Below are 19,804 nucleotides of genomic sequence, written 5' to 3'. Positions count from 1 at the left end.
TTTTCCACGGTGAATAAGCTAATGTTATTCCTACGGAACTATAGTGTAAATTTGTTGCTACTGAAAAATTTTATAGGCCATGTATCAAATTATAGTTTTATCATAATGTCAGTGACAAACCAATAACTTGTAAAATTTTTTCGCACTCTAATCCTGAGAATATTACTATAGTAGACTAAACTAGCAAATAATTTCGTAGTAATATGTCATAAAAATAATATTATTTAAAATTTGCATTATTCTACTTCCTGTTACTATTAATATAGGTAACTCAGTTTGACTATGAATCCAATCATAGCTGGCGATCTGTAACTTGTAAAAATAAATTATGTATGCTGTATTTCTAATTTTCTAAATAGCAAGCATAAGAAAGATGACTTACAGCTATTGAAACACATCTCGACGACAATTTTAGCTAATATCATGCCTTGAAAATTCGTGGAAATAAACAATAAATTCACTGATTTTATACATGTGTATGTTTACTTATCACGACATTTCAAGCTAAAGAGATAAATTATTCTGATTCGACGTATTGTCGAATTTGATACCTAATTAGAATGGAAATAGCCCATAAATGCTTTATCTGAGTTACTTTTTGTAACTCGTTGCTCTGATTGTACGGGAATTAGAAACAGCTGCCGATTTTAATCATGCATGCAATAAATAAAAGTATTAGAAGAGCTTGTCAGCCATAATTTGATTGCATCAACGAAATTAAAACGTCTCTGTCGGTGCAGCGTACCATTACTGATAGTCGGCCACTTAATTATTGCTAGATAAGCCACGTAAAGACAGATTAACTGGTATTACAATAATAACCATCAATAGGAATCGTTGTTAGAATAGACATCAGATAAACATAATACGACAATAGTAGTTGCAACGAGGATTGTTGATAGTTTATTTCTACGTAGAATTTTGTGTAAGACATCACGAAAAATGCTACACTGCTTTAAGGCATAACTACCATATCGATTTAGTATAGCACTTGCTAGAAGTTAGTTTAATTTAGATAGAGGGAAAATTCGGCCGGATAGTAAACTTTACTATGCTAACGCCGATATTTTCGACATAATCACTATCAATATACAGACAGTGACTTCTAAGTATTGACTTCTGAATTTTTCGAAAGATCTAATGATTTATTTAGAAAATTCAATTCTATAATTGACTTCAAGTCTAATTTGAGTAAGGTCTTTCTAAGGCTAACACTATTCCCGAAATCAAAGTCGATATAGTTACTGGATTACAACCTTTTATATTGGTTAAAAATGAAAGATGTACAGTTATACCTATAGAAGCTACAAATAAGCAGTTGCTAAGCATTATGCAATAGTTAATTCCATTGCAAAGTATACCAGCACCATTCATCAGCCATAGGCTTGCAAGATTCCCATTGGTATTGAACACCTTCACGAGTGTACAATGTCAAGTACTGACCGTCGTGAACGAAAGCTATCCGTGCAGTATTTCCCCACGTCGATTGGGCCTAGCAATTTTAATTAAAAATTTCTCGTTTTAAATATTACGCTTTCTCTTGCACGACTGAATTAAGCATAATATGCCAAATAACTAATTTGTTCAAGTAAAAAGTGTACCAATGTAAAGAAAATTTTAGCAACAAAGTATTGGCAAACCTGGACATCAAATAAGCAGAAATGATCCAATTCACCCTTGCAGCATTCGATTTTGCGGACGCCATTTCTATTATATACGGTTAGGTATTTCTGATTGTCTGCTAGCATTGCTACTTTTTTGCGTCCATCTGATGTATGAAATGTGCTGAAGCGGAAGCAGCAGAATTGATCTGGATTCGATTTACAGGCTTCTACGTTGTCCATACCGTTTCTGTGAAATCTTGTCAAAAATTGGCCGTTATTGCCTTTCAATGTGTATGTGCGATTTGGATCAAAGGTAAAGTCATATTGCTGATGCAACTGAGGTGGCATACTGATGGCGCGATCTATACAGTATATAGTACATACACATGTAAGATATATTTAGGTAAAATGTGCAACTTTCGTGTCGGATTGAGTTATGATATTAAATAAAATTATGATGTATGGCTTTCAGTCATCGTTAATACATTATTCCTAGTATGAGGATAGAAAAAGTGACGGTATTATCAGATTTTAGTATCTCCTTACCAACGCGAAATACTTGCAACCAACACCATTCATCTGGGACATCTTTGGCGACTTCCAATGCATACTGATATTCGTTGCGCGTGAATAAGCTGACGTATCTTCCACCACTAGTTAAAGCCACCTGTACATAGCTACCAAAGTTCTATTTATTTCCCAAATCAAGCCATCACAGAAAAATAGGAAAATAAACTTATTCTTAATCTCATTACAAAGTATTCCATAATAGAACTGTTTAACATTCTGCATCTTCTGCAATCAGAATGTTGTGTGTATTGATTGTAAGCTAACCTGTCCAACTTGGATACCAAAGAAGCAGTAAGGGGTAATTTCTCCTTGGTCGCATTCCACCTTAACGACGCCATTGCGGTTAACGGCACACCAGTGACGGTTATTGTCAGCCATGAAACCGTACACAACTTGACCTCCTGGCAAAACTCTAGCGGATGGTTTGAACCTAACAATAACAAGATTAGCTGTCAATGGTATAAGATGACCTGTTGGGTAATGTAGGTGTTTTGGCCGTTTAAAAATCTTTTCTTATTGAAGGTTAAATTCGCTGTCATCGTATGAAAAGCCAAATTTGGATTCGAATGATATGATTATCGTACAAAAATATCTACTATCACAAATAAAATTAGCATTTTTATAGGAATGAATACTATGAAAGCAAAGGCGTATACATACATAATTGATTATTCAAACACTACGAATCTATGATCACAAATTCGCATTATTCTAATTTTAATTTTAAGGTAAAAATATCGTATTGAAACCTAGTAGTAATACAGGTATGCTTTACTGCAATTGAATTGAATTTATACATCTTAGTGTGTTTACGGTGTATTTGTTAAGTAATAATCACTAATTTATTTTATGTTTATTAGTAATGTATTTACGGTGTATTTGTTAAGCAATAATCACTGATTTATTAAGCTTATTAATCATGTATTTACGGCGTATTTAAATGTTAAGCAATAATCACTGTTTTATGAAGTTTATTAAGTATGTATTTACGGTGTGTTTAAATGTTAAGCAATCACTGATTTATGAAAGCTTATTAACGCTCGGTAATAAGCACTATACAGGACACAATTAGGATAATACAGCTAAAGACTTTAATTTAACGAGCTATTTATATGTTGACGTAAGCTACCGCTAGTTTTATGCATCGGTGATGATTGACCGTTATAAGGCGTACACACAATGAATTCTAAATGGATAGTAGCGGTAAGCAATATCAATTAAATTCACCAGTACTGTATTTCTTATACTGAATACAAGACACTAATGATATAACTGGTGTAAGTACAATGAGACAAACAAAAAGATCATTTTTACTTAAGACCTAAATGCAATGTTTTTCTATTTATTTCCTACCGATTGTAGGTAAATATGTATTCAATTCTATTTTATGATCCTATCTAGCAGTAAATGTAGCGTACAACATACCGGCAAAACTGATCCACTTGGGGTTTACACGCTTCCAAGTTTTGTAAATTATTACGACAGTATCGCGTAACGTATTGGCCATTATGGCCTCTGAAGGCGTAAACACCATTAACATCAAATTGGAAGTTCATTGTCGGAGGATCTATGAAATAGAAAATAAGATATTAGATAAGTTACGAAGTTGTGTATTCCATCACCATTGACAAGAAGGATTTTACAATGTCTGGTATAGAACGATGGCGAACACCAGCACCCAAAAATGTTGTGATGGCCGTTATTCTACTTTGTGTAGCGGGATCGTCAGACGATATTCAGTACAGCAAACAATCACTACCGTTTAACTACATACAAGTGGTCCTTTAACCTCTACAGGTTCGACACTAAATTCTTTTTTCCATAATGCGTTTGCAAAGATAAGCATACGAGTATGTCTGCAACACTTGATAATGAATTCATGAATCAATGACAATTTACTCTCCTGTCTAGCAATAGTCTATGCAGCACAGTATGGAGGAGGATCAATATTCTATAGTGATAGTACTTGATTCGCCAACCTAGCGAATTGAATTACCGTAATTGTCTGATGGCTGATGTAGTTTGTGCACGACGAAACTGTAGATTACACCTTCTGCACAGTGCAGTGTGATTGCTCACAGAGTTTACAGTAATGATATGAATTTAGTACAGCAAGCGTTTAGCTATCGACAGGTTGAATAGCACTGATTTCTATTTGCCATAATGTAATTCGATCAAGACAAGGATGCTTGAATCGCTCGACAACCAATGATATGACGCCATTTTATGAAATAGTCCATTTAATTGGACTGCTAGCTAGCAATGATGTAAGTAGCACAGTATGGAGGAGCATTGATATTCCATAGCGATCGTATTTGACTCGTCAACATTGTGAATTTAATTAACGTAATTATCTCTACTGCTAATGTAGCCTACACGCTACGAAATTGTAGATTGTTCTAATCACGAATGATAATCCGCATGATGCAGTGCGATTGCTGAAACTGTTTACAGTACTATACGACATGATACCAAAGCCGATTTGAATTCACAAAGTCCAATGGGTTTTGGCTCATGTCAAGGTCAAGATTTCTGACAAGGCGACAGAAAGAGGCCACGTTGGCCATTCCCATCTTGTTGATTGAGTAAGCCTGCTTGACATGGATAGTCTATCTACTGTACTAAAGGAAGATAAGACTATGACGCGCTATGACTGGTAATGATAACTTGCATTAAAGTTCGATCGAGGTAATCATGAGCGGAAAAAGGTTGGAAGGGCGGCAGTAAAGGATTAATCCAACTGAATTGCATTAATCTGCATGAAGATTAGATCATGAATGTTAGATCAACTTCCATTTAGTCGAGTTTTGCGTGTTAACCTTTCTCAGGTCTACAATCAGCACATCATCATGACTAGCAGATGCCCTATTGCTTTTAATTCAAAGATTGATGGATGCCTTTTTCGATACTCCAATGCCCTTTTTAAACCATTTTTTTACCCTTTGCAGCGACTATACGTACAGTCGTTGGACATTGGGCCATCGTGATGGTCATGCTGAATGACTGACGCTGGAAATGGACCCAATCATGACTTATCAAGTAATACATGACAATATTGGATCGACTATCATCATTTTGCTTACCTGAACTGATGATGGCAAAGGCAAATCAAACGTGAGATTGAGGTAGGGGTTGACACAGGGGGTGTGTGACGTGCACGAGTCAAACGTGTTCCGCAATAGCAGATGCCGGTCCGAAACGTTCCGCTATTTATACAGTATGTTTATACTGTACAGTACAGTACTCTACTTAGCATTGATCCTGTACAGTACTGTACAGTGTACAGTACACCGTGTGTATTAGATGGGTGAACCCAGTTGAACCGTTGTTGACATTGTGATTCAACTCCATGGATACGAAGCGAGTGTAACGTGTAGTATGAACATTGAACGCTATCCGTTGGTGATGGTTGAGCTGTGTGCTGTACTGTACAATGTACTCTATTGTACCTGGTAACAATACTGTACACTGTACAATAAGCTAAGGATGATTGTTTCATGCCTGATCAAACAATGCAATCGAAGAGAAAGTATGATCAGTATGCCTTTGGTGGTACGTGTAAAATGATACGTACAGTATGTACGTGCACCACGGCTTAATCCTTGTGTAACCCTCGTCGCTTCAAACCGAACGATGAGATCATCGAGTAAAAATAAGACCGATAACAACAGCGCCCGGTACGACTTGTGGACTCTGCTCTGATGACGTCAGTGATTGATTGACTTCTTCTACTGTATTGCTATTAATAAATTGTTTGCTCCTATGCTTCTACAGTACATTACAGCACTATCACTGTCGTAATGAACATTTCACATTGCACTCTAGTCGGTGAGCACATTTCAGCCATTTTGCAGATTAGGGTGCAAGTGCAAGCCAGTGATTGACTTTTTCTACTATATTGCCATTAAGTTGTTTGTTCCTATGCTTCTTGAGAAACATTAGACCACTGTCCCTGTCCAAATACACATTTTACATTGCACTCTAGTCAGTGAGCTCATTTCAGCCATTTTGCAGATTAGGGTGCAAGTGCAAACCAAACCTTCGACAGGTGTAACGATATTGCCATTAAATTGTTTGTTCCTATGCTTCTTGAGAAACATTAGACCACTGTCCCTGTCCAAATACACATTTTACATTGCACTCTAGTCAGTGAGCTCATTTCAGCCATTTTGCAGATTAGCGTGCAAGTGCAAGTCTGTGATTGACTTTTTCTACTGTATTGCTATTAAATTGTTTGCTCCTATGCTTCTACATTACAGCACTATCACTGTCTTAAGACACATTTTACATTGCACTCTAGTCGGTGAGCACATTTCAGCCATTTTGCAGATTAGCAAGTCAGTGATTGACTTTTTCTACTGTATTGCTATTAAATTGTTTGCTCCTATGCTTCTACATTACAGCACTATCACTGTCTTAAGACACATTTTACATTGCACTCCAGTCAGTCAACTCATTTCAGCCATTTTGCAGATTAGCGTGCAAGTGCTGGTCAATGCGCTGAAGTCACAAGGCTTTTAGGCACTCTTGTGGAATACCAATGATGTCAAATTATGATACAGTACTGAAGGAATTATCATCAATAAATTTTAATCAATTTATTCAGCCTTTATGCTAGGCTATTCAAGTCGCAATTTCTTCTTTAGTAACGATGAGCAGGGACTACTCATCACTCAACCCATATTGATTCACTGCTACCGCTGTTAAGTCACAATTGTCACAGTCAATCAGCGATTATGGACATTAGCGAAGCCCACATGCTATGCGGTGTGAGTGATTTTTACTCGCGCAGACGATTCTAGGTCATGATACTTTGTTGCAGTGATGCACCCATATTGGGTTATAAGGATAGCGCTATTTGATATGGTTAAGTGATTCTGAATCGATATTCTGGTGAAGCTAATAGATGATTGCTAACTAATACAGTATATTAGAAATTGTGGATGACTAATATTGGCCGATGGACTAATTATGGTACAAGATTTATGTGGCTAGAAACGCTGTAGTTGTTAAGATGCCCTTCAGGGAAAGAGGCTAGACGTTAACAGAAGAGTAATAACATCTTCGGTAGAATGATTTAGGTTGTAGAAGATAACGATGTACTATTGGAGAAAAGTAGTGGGGATATTATTTTTGTTTGATGACTTAATGTCTGATTGAAGATTAATCAAGTTGTCATAAATGGATTGAACGAAATACAGATATATATAAAAGATGCAAAGATGAGCTCATGGAGAGAGAAAAGACTTCGCTTCACTTTGAGCTCGGAATTGCGTATTTTAGACTAGATTCTTGTAATAATTAATTATTACTCTACTATTCCTAAAACCTTGTCATAAAAGCATCATGGAAAATACAATTTGACCAAGATAGTTATAGTGAGATACTTTATTACATTTGCTTCAATTGAATAAAATACGTCTTTCACTGATACTGCGAACTGTGCAAGTCATCAGCTATGCTAGCTGTATCCATTTGTCCAAGTTCTCCATATAAGAAAATGATGCACATTACAGTATTGGATATCTTCAAATAGTCACCGTGATGATCAGTCAATTGGCGTAATCTCCAGTGCCTAGTATTGCATTCTGTATGTGTCTATGTTACGGTCTATATTACGAAATTGGTCAAGTATAAGAGTTTCGTACAGTGGTAGATCACAAATTCAGCACTATGCCTGCCTTCTACGAAACAATTTCGTGCCATTTCTTTCCAAAGTAGAAAACTCGTTTGTTCATGCGCTTGAATTCATGTACAACAACAATCTTGCTAGAACTTGATAGTGCATCATCATGATATATGATATTCCTTTCATAACCAACCCTTATTTTGAAAGCTATTTCCGATTTATATGTATACAGGATATAGTACAGTATCGTGCAGTCTTGGCATTGCATATTATTCACTCATGGCTCAGTCAGGAATTTTAAAAAATAATAAAATGTCGCCAGGCCAGTGTATGTTGTTAGCAGTGTGCAGTAGGACAAGGAAATACCTCCGCCATATTTCAATCATTGATTCTCCACAACACTACATTTGTACACGAGTCGACGCATACTGTCTTACTATTTAGGTTGTATTTTTGCAGTAGATCAAACAAGCTCGTCCAGCAGTTTCATACCAAAGGTTGCTTGGCAATGAGAAGCAACATAATCAAGATCAAGAGTCCAAAGACAAGCTTACGTTGGCAGTCTATTGCAACTAGTTTTTGCAATAATAGGAAACTATTCGCTATGCTACGCCATGGGAAGAATGCAAGTAAAAGCAGTCGCATTGCCCCTCATGAGTCATAACCCTATTGTTCTACTGTCTATACAGTCATGTACAACACATATTCATTTATGTTTTGCATTTTTAGTCATCCTTGTGAAAGGCTTTCTAATACTCCATCTTGACGGCTAGAAATCATCGCCATTCAAGGTTTTCTGACGAGTAACTTACCAGGTCGTCCATGAATGCCCTTTTCTTCTCCACCCAAAGGGAGATCCCAAGTCGATGTTTTCTGCGCATGCACCAACTCAATTTGAAATTTTCCATACTCTAGCCGTCAACTCTGTCATCCAATACAAAAACGTTTTTTTGTTATGGTTGTTCCAATGGGTTGATAGGCGAGAGCGGATTGCACTTGGCGATAGGGTATAGTATAGGCGAGCGATGAGCGTTTGATACAGTCGTGTCAAAAAGTCTTTTCTCCCTCCTTCGTGCCTGTTTCAAAAAGAGTCCAACTAGTCGACCAAATCGCATAGACAGAGGGGAAAAATCACATCCACAAGCTATTTTACTGTCTATATTGATCGAGAATAGCTGTCCATTGCATGATTACTTTACTGCAAGCGATTGAGTTGATTTGATATCGCGATTGGATCGAGTTGATGCGTCGATGAAAACATCCGTCATGCCTAAATTTACGGGTAAAGGTTACGGCAAACGCAAGAAAGTAGTGGAAAAGCCGGAAATCGACGATCATCAATTTGATATTGCTCTCCATTATAATCATACTGTAACCAATCATCATCAACATCCTGTAGATGATCCATCGTATCCTGTTAAAAAAAATAAAATTCGTCATTGCTGGTCGGCGATCGATTTCGATCATCATCCTCAACAAAATCATCTCCATGTCGACAGTATACAAAGCGAAGCCAAAGTACCTGATCAACACCATTTGATCACGACACAACAACAGCAGCAACAACCACAACCACCGCCAGCCAAGTTAGTTAGAAAGTCCAGCAAGCAATTTGTATCCATTAAGAAGCAATTGAGTCGAGATATCAATGACAAAGATCAACTTGTAAGTAGTAAAAATTGCAATGAAAGCAGTGAAGAACGACACGATTTAAATGATAGTCGAGAAACGGATAAAAGTGAAAGTGAGGAAAGTACGTGGAATAGTACTCAAGAATGGCTCGATAATACAACACCTGATTTCGATAATTTATTGAAGGAGGTAAGTGGATTCTACACTGATAATGTCAATAGCACAAGCGAGTAGAATCACAATTGCTCTACGGGATAATACTGTATCAATTTGAACATGATAACTTGTCCATAGCAATGAATGATTTTCTTGTATAAATTCAAGTTCAAAAAGAGGTATTTTCCCCTTACCGACAACGTTACCTCATGCTTGCATCACTTGCTTTCAATTGGATGATAACATGCTAACGCTACACATCTTCTCAACTCATATTCTTACTTAATTCTCACTTGACACCTTGTATTTTTCCTTCTAATCTATCAGCCTATGACACGTACACTATCAGGAACAAGCAATGATTCTTTAATCAGTTGCAATCATAGCCAAAAAGTAGGCAATAAAGTCAAGGTTAAAAAGGGCAGTAAAGAGGTAACTTATCCATATTGGCCATGGATCTTTATCTTCTCTTGACTAAATATTTCTCATTTTCCCTATTCAGGATTATACTATTATCAAACATGTCAGAGAAAGTCATCAGTGCCTAGAACAAGGAGAAGATGAGCAGGTAGAGGAGATCGAATAATTTATTCCATTTACGCCCATGCTTTCCTTACACTGTGGTCGATTATTTATATAAAGAATAAGATACTTGTATAAATGATTCCAATTGCAACAATTATCATAACGAGCATCTAGTGGTATTTATATCTACCCTCTTTCCTTGATCATACTATCGCATGAGCACTGTTGCCATTTTTCAAGCCCAAGAGAATGGAAATGATCGCTACCTATTTGAATTGAATTACACTCAGTCAATTGTCTTCTTGATCATATTATTGCATGGGCATGCTTGTGATATCAAACTGAAGAAACTAGAAAATAATAACAATCCTATTCCTCATTCAATTGTAGTCAGTCTACTCTCTCCTTGATCTTAGTTTCACATAGACGCTGTTGTATTCTACAATGAAAGAGAATAGAAATTGTCACTTTTTCTTCCTAACGAAGTTAATCTCTTCTCATGTTCTTTCTATTGATAAATCATTGTATTCTAATGATAGTTAGCTGATGATATTGAATATCTACTGGATGGATTGAATCCATCGTATCCTAAAAATCTCCGTTGCTCGAGGTAAAATACAATTCTCTCTTGCATTAATAATCTGAATCTGCATTTATCGAATATCTAAAACATTGCATTGTTCTTTTAGTATTACAGCACTAGCCAAGAGATGCACAGAGTCTCCTTTTCGTATGTATATTAGAGCACACGAAATTATACCCAAGATACTAGATCTATTGGTCGATAGTCCAAGTGATTACGTAAGAGCTATCATTTGAAGAATAATAGATACACATGCATTGATTAACCGTTACATCGATGTAAACGTTGATTCCTGTCTCTACTTTGTATTACCAATTTAGCAATTAGCAACGTATACAGCAGCCTTATTTTTCGTCTTAAGTGAAGATCGTCTTATTATGGACCTTACTGATGATCTACTTGGTATGTTAAACAGCATGATGATCGTTCACCAGAAATTCGTTAAATATCTTACGTTGTTATTTTGCCTTTATAGATGTATTACTAAAGTTACTACAGTGTCCAAATCAGGACCATAATGATACTAACGACGCTATCTTGAAAAGTTCTTTGCAAAATATTAGGTAAAAGATTTTTGAAAAATTTTTACTTTTTGCTGCTTTTATTGGACGTAATAAAGTCATTTCTTGTTCTCCTAGTGATATTTGTTTACAAACTAGTTTGTCATGCAAAGATTACTTAAAAGCACATGTTGACTCCTTAAACGTAAGCACATACGTATTGTTCACAGTTTTTTTTCATTATTAAATGCTTCTCTTTGATAATGTTATATAATACTTTAACCTTAATTCTACCTTCATATTGTAGGGGAAAGCCTTGGCTCTGGCATGTATCTTCAATTTGGTATGCAGTCGGAATGCTGTTTGGCTAAAGGATAAAGTCAGAAGTATTGGAATATTAGATGTTATATGTGATCTCGGTATGTACGGTAAATTACCTTTAATGTTTATCATAGAATCGCACAAGTTAATATATAGTTATTAATCTTCTGTCCGTTATAGTTATCGATCACAAATATAATCTTGAAATGAATCCCAAAGCAAATAGAATTATTGTTTTACGAGAAGTAGAATTATGCTGTCGTATACTGGAGACGGTTTGTATACAGTATATGCTTGATTTGATCCAATTTTAATTTATATAAGGCTAGACGTACGCCCAGTACTGATGTCTATAACCTGTTTTAGGTGACATTTTTAAACAAAGAGAATCAAGATTATGTTATCGGATGGAAGGGTTACACGTTAGTGGGAAATGTATCAAGGTATAAAGTCTACATTACTTAAAATGTTACAAATTTGTTTAGTGATTGTATGAAAAGGAATAGAAATGAAATTAGCTCTTAAAGCATAGGAATGTCCATCTTATTAAGTAACATTAATTTTAATGTTACATAAATAACGGAAATGTATAGATCGATTGCACATACTATAAACGGTAAAACTTCTTTACAATCATTTCTAAATTTGAAATTTAATAGTAATATCACTTTTTACAATAGGATATTTTCCTTGTGTGTTGAGAAGATAATGTCACAAGATAAGAATACTGCAATTAATGAAGATTCAGCCTGCTTATTAGCGTCCGTACGCTTACTTCTCAACATAACTCACGAGAATGGTTAGGATTTTGCACTATAGTATACAAATTACATCATTACTCACCGCAAATAAAGTGACTTTAATTTATTTATTAATCGGATCTAATTACCATGTTATTGTGTCTCATTATAGAAATCGGGTGTAAGCAAGTAGGTCGTGATAAATCAACAATAAAAGCAGCTATGGAATGTATTGATGAGGTAATGGAGCTATTTTAAAAAAATAAATGCTTCAGAATCTAAACTCTATCAACCTTTAGAGTACAACTAAGTTATTTCTGCTTATTCATTTCATGCTCAATTGTACAGATCCATGAAAAAGTTGACGATGTTCGCCGCTTTGATCTAGTCATTTTGGTAATAAATTTATACGTCTACATGTTCATATCTCTAATGTATTTAATGGCGATAAACAAAATCTAATCAATTGATAAAAAAATTTTTTGTTATATCAGGCTCTAGGGTTACTTATTAATTTAGTTGAATCCAACAAAGAAAGCAGAGCTGCAGCTTTAAGGCTAAAGGTAAAGGACCGAGGCTTGATACAAATTGTTATTGAATTATTCTTACATCGGGAAAAAACTGCGGAAGAAACCTCTGAAAAAATTACTTCCACGATCGATGACAGCGAGAATAAAACCGACGGTATGATTGCGATACAATGATAAATCGTAAATCTAATAAGCATATACGAGTACAGTACTGTAGATTGATAATGGGATATTACTTGGTTCTTTTCAGATCTAGACGTTAGTTTGAATTCAGAAATTCAAGGTAAATACCATTACAGCTGCATACATAAAATTATGCTTGCAAATTAATATTGGTGAAGATTTGATACGTATAGTTACTCACACGAATAATTATTACGTCAGTTTTACACGCTCAAGCGGGATCACATTTCGAGAATAGCGTAGTTGCATCATATGCAGCACTCCTTACTGGTTTACTAATCATGGATGACAACGTAAGTCTTTGTTGCTAGTTGTTAAATATTTGTTGGCGCTTTTATAAAAATTTCATTTTCGTTGCTATGCATTGATGCAACTGGATTACATTAATTGCTAACAGTTATTATTCTTGTTGTATGGGCAATTTTACACCAATTGCTATTAAGATCATGAGATTAGCAGTAGGCTTTACACTACTGTCGGTTAATACGAGTTGTAGCTGTAAAGAATTATTCGATAACACATGAACTGCCAATAGACCATCATCTAACCTTCTTTCTTAATCAAATTGTGTACAACTTGTAGAATGCTATTATGGAAGCCAGACATTACCTTCCAAACCGTAAATATGACAAATTGATTGCTATGTTGGAAAAATTCTTATCCTTCCTAAAATTAGTGGTAGGCTCGATTTCTTTCTATTCTTCTCCTTAGTTGATAAGCAACTTCTGTGATCGTAGACGTATAGATGATTAATTGTCACCTTGCTGTTTTTACACATTCCAGAATGCTTCATATCTTAATAGTATGAAATCAATAGAGAGCATTGTCTCCACCCTCAGAGAAATAAACGCTTCTTGCTAGCATAACCATAAGCGACGACAACGGCGAGTTTCAATGACTGTCAGCAAATGGACTTTTACTGGCTGATTAGCCAACTACAGCATCCGTTAATATTTCACTGCTGATATTCTTCCTTTTTATTTTATGAATCATAATAAAATCAAAGAACTAAATTTGTATCATATCTACTTTACTTTTTGCCAAGTGCTAATATTTAGAAATGTGTCATTAATACTGTATGAACTAATATAATATAAACTGTAAAATATCTCTCGGTTTTATTAACGTTATACTGGGTATACCGTAATACCTAGTATATAGCTTTATAAATAATGCCCATTTAGCAAGGACTGGCTGCGGTCCGAACTACAATAGTAGTGCTTACTAAAAATGATCATTTCAATTGTGCATTGAAGCGTGTCTGCGCTTTATCCACGTTTAATTTTTTTTGTCTATGTGGTATTACTAATCTCTGTTTTCTGTAATGCCAGCCTTTAATCTGTTCAAAAGTTATTGCAGTTCATATGACTACTATAATGTTCACATTATCTAACAAAGCGCTACTTTTAATTGAAAATTTCTCATGAGCGACAATCTATATTTCGTTATTCAAGCTGCGTTGCTACGACGGCATTCGAAAGAAGAAACAATTGAATGTCATTCAAAAAATAAATATCTATTGTGTCTTAAAAGGTATGCTAACTGGTACACTGTCTACGACATACAGTACGTTGTCGCTTCGTCAAACAAGCATTTATGACAAACAGTATACAGATAAACTTCGAATGCTTTCCCTTTTATTTCCATTTGCAGTAATTAAATTTACAGTAAATGTCTTAACCGTTGTACGAGGTACCAGATTTTGACACTTGCCAGACTCTGATCAAATTATCGCTATACCCGGCAAACAACGTATGTCCATCTGCAGACCAAGCTAAAGATAAACAGCTAGCGGGTACTGATTTTCCATTTACACCAATAACTTCTTGACGCAATTCATCTACAAGACTCTTTTGCTCCAAATCCTATATAATGACAATGTTTTTAATGAAATGCAATAATTATAAACAATTTACAAGATATTAAACTACAGTAGCGTTAATCCAAAGTATAGATGACTACTTAAGTACTTCGCAATTTATAGCGATATAAAGCAATAACTAACCCATATTTTGATGCTTGAACCGACAGCAGCACACAACCAGTATCGAGTTGGACTGAAGCACATTGCATTAATAATATCACCACCTTCTAAAGTATACAAATGTCTATCCTCGTTGAGGTCCCAAAGCATTGCTTTACCATCCTATACATGAAATATATTCAAAGTCAAAAAAATTTTTTAGTTCTATTGCATACCGGGTTACTGTTAACATTTTAAGGAAGTAACACAGTAACAAGCAGAATTAATGCTACAAAGTTGAATATTTTACGAGTATTGCTTACTTTACCACCAGAAGCGCATAGAGAGCCGTCAGGTGAGACACTGACAGTGTTCAGGTAACCAGTGTGACCTTCTCGGTTACCCTTCAATTTGCAATTGGTTAAATTCCAGACCTTAACCAAGGAGTCCCAACCACAAGAAACTATTAGAGGGTCGCTCTGATTAGGTGAGAAACGAACGCAAGACACCCAATCATTGTGACAGTCCTCAACCATCGTAAATTTGCAATCAGCCAAAGTATTCCATAATTTGATAGTTTTATCACGAGAACCAGAAACGATCTGGCGATTATCAGCTGAGAAAGCAACGCTCATGACATCCTTAGTATGTCCTTCGAAGCGTCGAGTAGTTCGACCACTAGATAAAACCAAGTAAGGAATGCCTTTATGAGTATATGAAATAAATCCCAAGTAGCAATGCAACATTATAATGTATATAAAAATGTCAGGTATGATACAGCAAAGTAAAGGTAGGCTATAATGTTCATTACGTCGTGTTCGATATCATTGATTAGTCATATTTTATGACATGTATTATCATCGAAATGCATGCAACCAGTTTCACATACTGGACGATAGATACATAGCACAGAATGGGGTGTGTCATTGCAAAATTTTTGCAAATATCAAAATTTAGCAGGTGGTTGCAGTAGATGAGAATATTCACTAGCGTACATACTGACTGACATGAAAAGAAGGATTAATTCTATCTGGCTTACGTATTTAAATCCCACAAACGGAGATTACTATCCCAAGAGCTAGTGAGAGCAAATTGACCGTCAGATGACAGAACAAGGTCAGAAATGAAATGATGATGACCATGTAAGGATTTATCGGGCACACCAAAATTATTCTCTTCTCGGGTTAGCTTCCACTTGATGATTGACTTATCTATACGTGTAAGGAAAAGTAGTAGATAAGACAAAGATGATCATCGATATCCGTTAGCCTTCGTTTCTAGCATATTGCAATAGCTACAAAATTGCAATCACTCTATGCTCAAACAGAGTTTAGAAATATTTTAAACAAGATAAATTGAACTCTTCAAAAGCAATGATAAAATACATAGATAAATGAAAACATCACTATGAAGTTTTTATTTAAGTTAAACACAGTCACTACAACTTTATAGCATATATAATATACTGTAGGTATAACTTTTTGCTTACACTACAATCGCTTACCTCTAGAGGCCGATAAGATCATATCGGGATATTGTGGAGTTGTTGCAATTTGAGTTACCCAGCCATTATGGCCTTTCAAGGTACCACGCAAAGAAATCACCTCAGAAGCCATTATATGCTCAACTGTATCCAAATTCAAGGCCTGCTAGTGAAACGTAATATTTGCAATATATTCATTTTCCAAATCATTTCATCCATCGATGTTAATAGGTAGTTCAATTCAGTTAACGTGCTAATTATATAATCTATCCTAAGTGTATTACTTTGATAAGGGTGATGATCATTTATCATGAGACTTATTGAGATGATGGTTATAAGAGTTACTATCCTATCATGGTGTCTACTCTAGCTATCAACCTAAAAACTGCAAATCTACTGATCATCATAGCATGACGACTATCGTCGTCGACTGATGAGCAATAATGACATTGTGATATTACAAATGTTTGCGGACGATCAAGAGAAAGCATCATGTGGCCACGATGTTGATGGTTTCAGTTTTAAAACAAGTCGATCATGGATCATCAGTCAATAAACTATGAAAAATGGAATCGTAGTCCAGTGTGCTATCCCAACCAGTTATCGCGATCGCTTTCATCTAGGCCAAGGATTGACTAACGGAGGATCAAGTTGACTACAGTTATGAACAAATTCAATCACTCCTTCTGCGATGCAATGCAACTGTGTGCCATGTGTAGAAAAAAAGCAATACCGATTGTTTTTTTTCCTACTCTTTAACGATCGTAGCCTTCAATAAGTCTATTACTAAGCATGCAAAGAGGAAAGGATAGTCTAGCCATGATCCTTTCAGGGCAAGTGAAAAAAAAAAACTGGCCGTCCTTGCTACTTGTTCAGTAACCACTGCAGTCATAACTACTTGTAGTACATTATAGTTGATTTGGCCTGCTTACTTAGGCACCAATCATGGTGTAACAATGGTAAGCGCAACGTGTAAAATAAAATGTCCTCCTACATTGCAATTTTAGCATCCATCCAATCAAAAACGATAACAACATCAAGTCTACTTGCTATTTTCAACAAGGAATCACTTTTACAACACATTAAAGTAGAGATGATAGAAGATTGAACAACGATTATCTCAGCATTTACCTTATTGCCTTAAAGCCGATGTGGTGAAAAAGAGAAGACCAAGCTAGCCGCTACACCTTGTATCGTCAGTGTTGGTCGGTAAAAAAATTTCCACTGCGCAAGTGCAGCCTTCCGTTGATTTTCCGACTCTTCATAGCGCATGCTTCCTGGATGTGCTGGTACAGTACTGTACAGTACAGTAGACGACGATAGTATGTACTGTAGACTTTAGTACTGTACTCATCGACTGCCTTGCGCGTGCGTAGCGCACAGTACTGTACTGTACACTGTACAGTACTCACTCATCGTAGGCTAAAGCATAGTGTACAGTACTGTACAGTACAGTACAGTACTGTAGACGACGATAGTATGTACTGTAGACTTTAGTACTGTACTCATCGACTCCCTTGCGCGTGCGTAGAGCACAGTACTATACTGTACAATACAGTACTGTACTCACTCATCGTAGGCTAAAGCATACTGTACTGTACAGTACAGTACTGTAGAGTAGAGGTAAAAAAAAAACATGTAAAAGGTAGAAAAGAAGTTTTTACCTCTATCACAATATTGATGATGCTTTCTGAAATGGAAAGTAGTTGAGAAGCGTGCGAGCTATAGACTTCTAGATGCACTGTACAGTAAGGCATTCTAGCATTCCTTAGTGATATTATGGACACATCGCTGAAACGGCTTACAGTATACTGGACACTGTATATTTAGTAAATGGGCTAGTCGATGACTGTATCCCGCATCGATGGTCGTGATTCTTCACGTAGTAGTAAATGCTCAATACTGTATGGACGTAGACTACAGTCAGGCATTACTAAATATTTTTGGTCAGGGACTCCTAAGCCAAAGATTCTGAGTAGTCCCTGGTACAGCCATAATACTGTACTATTAAGTCACTGAGTAGGGAGTACGCTATAAGTCATGACTAATACAGCGGAAAAGTAGGAAGTGGCCGTTCGTGATTCAATGATCACACAACGGACACATGTTGAAAATAAAAAATAACTGCAGTACTTGCCAACGAATATGGACTACGAAATATTTAGAGTATGGAGTAGTCCACGGCGATAACGTCAATTTTACTACTTTTACAAACTATCAATGACGTTAAAAACTTCATTATAGCAATCTAATGAAAGTTTGATGACGAGTTCAATGGCTACAGGTGCCATTGCTCAAACCATGAACAAGCTTAGTCGCGGACTCCGCAGTACGGTATTAGCACAGCTAAGGTGTTCAAGCATCGCTGTCACTATGGCAACAGATCAGCCGTGGATCGTTTACAATATCATAATATGAGAAAGCTAATATACAACATCAGTACACAACAAAACTAGCACAGAAACATGGCAATGGTAAGTGTTGTTTTAGATACTATATGGGTATTGTAGACTATGTGTAGAAGTATCAAGCTACAAATCAGCAGATAAAATTGATACACTTGCGACATATTAAGTTAAAGTAATGAGTATCGATCGACGCGTAGTTTACCCATTGCAATCATAAACAGTAACTAATAAAATTAATAATATCTACTACGTACTGGACAATAAGGATCTTGGCACGGGCAGTATATGACTGTAAATTACAATCTAGATCTATACACTAGACTACACGATAGTGTCGCATAAAACTCACAGTTAGACATACCCATTTAGACGAGGACACTCTAGGCCACAATAAATTTGCGAATAAACATTAAGTTATTGCCGACAGAAGTGAGTATTATTTACTAACCTTCTACTTTTTTTCTATAAACTTATTGATAAATCTTTATATAACATAGTGATCTTTAATCATTCGATTAATGCCTACAAATAGAATTATTTTGGGGGGGGATTTGAAACTGTAACCGTTTGATTACTTGAGGGTAAAGACGATTGGTACCTACTATCAAAGTATCTCTTTTAATCGCCATTCGGCACCTTGAGAACCTGTAGTTCGATTCTTTAACTGCTAGTCGTAGTCGATTATTATCATCTAATAATTCTTCTAAAACCCGGATAAATTAATCGATTGCTATTCAAGAAACATTAAAAATAAATCTTTGATAGGCGATGCCCAGTTCAAAATAAAGTAAAATTTGCTTGAATACAATAGATAGCTTTTATATGAGTATTTGTTAACTTTAAGAGAAGGGCTTATACTTTTGCTATTCTTTCCAGGCATTATTCCTCAAATATGGTAACAGTATTGATCCGATATGGTCCATACTCATCTTTTGATGGCGTAAAATATCGAATACAAAGGCTGCAAGGATTAACCA

General features: G+C 35.9%; 3 protein-coding genes across 3 annotated transcripts; 1 reads left to right on the top strand and 2 right to left on the bottom strand.

The window, feature by feature from the left end:
• Window positions 1-1,339: 1,339 nt before the first annotated feature.
• TRIADDRAFT_55865 (uncharacterized protein) lies at window positions 1,340-5,156 on the bottom strand (the record flags this gene model as incomplete). The annotated part of the gene is made up of 6 exons (XM_002111595.1): window positions 1,340-1,492; window positions 1,641-1,966; window positions 2,151-2,292; window positions 2,439-2,604; window positions 3,600-3,741; window positions 5,114-5,156. The coding sequence occupies 6 exons, from the start codon at window positions 5,154-5,156 to the stop codon at window positions 1,340-1,342; spliced, it is 972 nt and encodes a 323-aa protein (XP_002111631.1).
• A 3,913-nt stretch (window positions 5,157-9,069) lies between these two features.
• On the top strand, window positions 9,070-13,900 carry TRIADDRAFT_55864 (uncharacterized protein; the record flags this gene model as incomplete). Its single annotated transcript, XM_002112100.1, has 19 exons — window positions 9,070-9,624; window positions 9,919-10,023; window positions 10,094-10,159; window positions 10,656-10,726; window positions 10,806-10,917; window positions 11,020-11,101; window positions 11,175-11,262; window positions 11,359-11,404; window positions 11,507-11,618; window positions 11,701-11,795; window positions 11,887-11,963; window positions 12,201-12,319; window positions 12,433-12,500; window positions 12,609-12,656; window positions 12,755-12,944; window positions 13,041-13,073; window positions 13,175-13,266; window positions 13,556-13,651; window positions 13,835-13,900. 19 exons carry the CDS (start codon window positions 9,070-9,072, stop codon window positions 13,898-13,900), a joined length of 2,121 nt encoding a protein of 706 aa, XP_002112136.1.
• Window positions 13,901-14,590: 690 nt separating this feature from the next.
• On the bottom strand, window positions 14,591-16,552 carry TRIADDRAFT_37621 (expressed hypothetical protein; the record flags this gene model as incomplete). The annotated part of the gene is made up of 5 exons (XM_002111594.1): window positions 14,591-14,838; window positions 14,979-15,119; window positions 15,260-15,614; window positions 15,976-16,147; window positions 16,441-16,552. 5 exons carry the CDS (start codon window positions 16,550-16,552, stop codon window positions 14,650-14,652), a joined length of 969 nt encoding a protein of 322 aa, XP_002111630.1. The 3' UTR covers window positions 14,591-14,649.
• Between the last annotated feature and the right edge of the window lie 3,252 nt (window positions 16,553-19,804).

This window comes from Trichoplax adhaerens, genomic scaffold, assembly GCF_000150275.1.
Source record: "Trichoplax adhaerens TRIADscaffold_4 genomic scaffold, whole genome shotgun sequence".
NCBI lineage: Eukaryota > Metazoa > Placozoa > Uniplacotomia > Trichoplacea > Trichoplacidae > Trichoplax > Trichoplax adhaerens.
The sequence above is the reverse complement of the archived record's forward strand: the minus strand, read 5'-3'. Positions and strand labels throughout refer to the sequence as shown.